Below are 2,270 nucleotides of genomic sequence, written 5' to 3'. Positions count from 1 at the left end.
ACCGAGTGAAGAACTAAGCAACAGCAATGACTGATCTCACGTGTTACTAAACAAAAACTAGTGATCATGGAGGGCAGACGTGGATTTCAATTCTCGAGCACGCCCTATAAGCATTCCCATGCCATGAGACATCTTAGTAACACGCTTCATGAAGCCCTAATAATCTCCTTGTAGTCAATCTTGATGCGAAAGCTGCGGCAAAGACAGAAGAGGAAAGGTAGGACTGAGAAAGGAGAGGTCAGCCCGGAAGCACATAGAACACAGGTGAATGGCCGATCATAAGAGTAAGAAAAAGAGGCATAAAGACTACATCAAACATACGGATATCTGCACATACCCAGTCTCCATTCTCCCTGGCCCAACGTCGACGCACGATCATTGGCTGGAGAAACGGTCGATATGTTGTGCGCAACCTAATCTGTGCCTGATACTTCAGGGGCCGGACGTAAAAGCTTTAGGATCTCGGCGGCGATATTGAGCCTGCTCTCAGAATCGTTTGCGGACTGGAGATCTGTGCTATGAATGGTTTGGCGACCCCTGGATGTTTTAGTGGAGTTCGACGTCAAGAGAGGAAGAGCTACCTTGTATCCTGTCCCAGATGAGCAGTCTCATGCATTTGTTGGATATGGGACGTGTCATGACTGAGCGTACCGGCTTGCATCTCGGAGATAGTCTTGTAGTGAATTGTTCGCTCACTGATCGCAGCCACTTCGCGCTCAAGAATGCGTTTGTCGAGTTCGGATTTCCGAAGCTTGCGAGCCAGCTCGGTGTTTGAACGCTGGAGATCCCCCTTGAGCCACTTCTCTCGGGAAGACCAGTATTTCTCAAGAGTCTCCTCGATGTTCAGTTGGGCAACAGCAACATGTTGAGCAGCCATGGAGTAAGAGAAGTTAGCCGTGTTTTTTGACTGAGGGGCGAGCTCTACTCGTTCTTCCAGCCGCTCTGTATTCATCTACTCAAGTGCGTCTTCGGCCTCCTTAGTTTGGAGTTGATGGGCCTCGATATAACCTTGAATCTCTGACGCCGCAACTCGATTGTCAGATTCCAGCATATCGATGCGACGTCTCATCCGTTCGTGTTCCTTCTTGCGCACCTTGACATCCTGCTGGTCCTCCTCATTGGCAGAGTTGAGTGATTTTGCACATTCCTGTGTCATGGACAAGGGTTGTGACTGGAGATCGGTCTCTCGTTGATCTGCACTGGCCTGTTCTGGGGCTGCGGAAGCGGGGCTGTGATTAGCCTGCGTTGCAGAGTGCGTTGCTAGCTTGGCCTCTTCTTGGGCTGTAGTGACGAGATGCCGGTACTTGTTTAGAAACGTACGGCTTGCTTGATCGGAGGCGTTCCAGATGGAGAGAAAGTAGTAACGTAAAGCTATGCAGAGACTGGGGACAATCAAGGAGACAAACTCGATGACGTTGAGGGTTGCTGGGATGACGACGGCACCAGCAATCGCGCACAGAATGCAGACAGAGCAGATACCAATAGGTACAACGAAGAGGACCATAGCGGTCAGAATACCGAGCATCGTTGCTGAGTTTTTGATAATCGGATTGTGTTGATGGTTTTGTGCCTTGCGTTGAGCGTTGTTGTGATGTGTCGCAGCGGGAGTTCGAGGGGTATTTGTATGGAGAGGGCAGGTAGGAAGCGTCGAGTGAAAGCTCAGGTGCGTGTTCAGTGCTAAATGTGGTGTGGAGAACGGCAACTGGCTTGCCTAGACGTGTAGCAAATTTCTTCTTGAGGTAGGCACTTCACTTACCTATTTCTGAGGAGTAGTGAAAAGCGACTATTGCTGACAGCTAATTTTCGCGGTATTTGGATATCACAGTGTTGGTTGATCTGAACGTAGAGCTGTCGAAGTTTGCAGCACACTCTGTACAATGAGAGCGGCGAGTGAAGTACTTGCTGAACGCACACAAACACTCGACTATGAGTATGAATTCTAAGGCCCCGCGCAAGCCTCAGTGTCGCAAAATCCCTGAACATTTGGATGATTTCTGTCAACGTTGTGGGCATGTATTGTCGCAGATAGCTGCGCTCGTTCTATTTCTGGCTTCAATTCAACATAGCGCACAATTTGCATAATGACAAGAATACCATGTAAACTTTAATTGAACAGGATTGTCGTCAAACGGTGCTCTGGTTCACATGCTCACATCTGCAATCAATCCTGCAAACGCAAATTCTAGTCGTCTATTACACTTTTATCCATTTTGAGATAGCTAGCTGGTATCCTTAACTACAGTCTCGTCAAAGTATTCTGCAAATAACTA

General features: G+C 48.4%; 1 protein-coding gene across 1 annotated transcript; it reads right to left on the bottom strand.

The window, feature by feature from the left end:
• Positions 1-952: 952 nt before the first annotated feature.
• Positions 953-1,525, bottom strand: C7974DRAFT_380826 (uncharacterized protein; the record flags this gene model as incomplete). The annotated part of the gene is made up of 1 exon (XM_046140548.1): positions 953-1,525. One exon carries the CDS (start codon positions 1,523-1,525, stop codon positions 953-955), a length of 573 nt encoding a protein of 190 aa, XP_045991794.1.
• Positions 1,526-2,270: the final 745 nt, after the last annotated feature.

Source organism: Boeremia exigua (assembly GCF_020726555.1).
Source record: "Boeremia exigua strain MPI-SDFR-AT-0100 chromosome Unknown C7974scaffold_14, whole genome shotgun sequence".
Lineage (NCBI taxonomy): Eukaryota > Fungi > Ascomycota > Dothideomycetes > Pleosporales > Didymellaceae > Boeremia > Boeremia exigua.
This window is presented reverse-complemented; position numbering and strand designations above follow the sequence as displayed.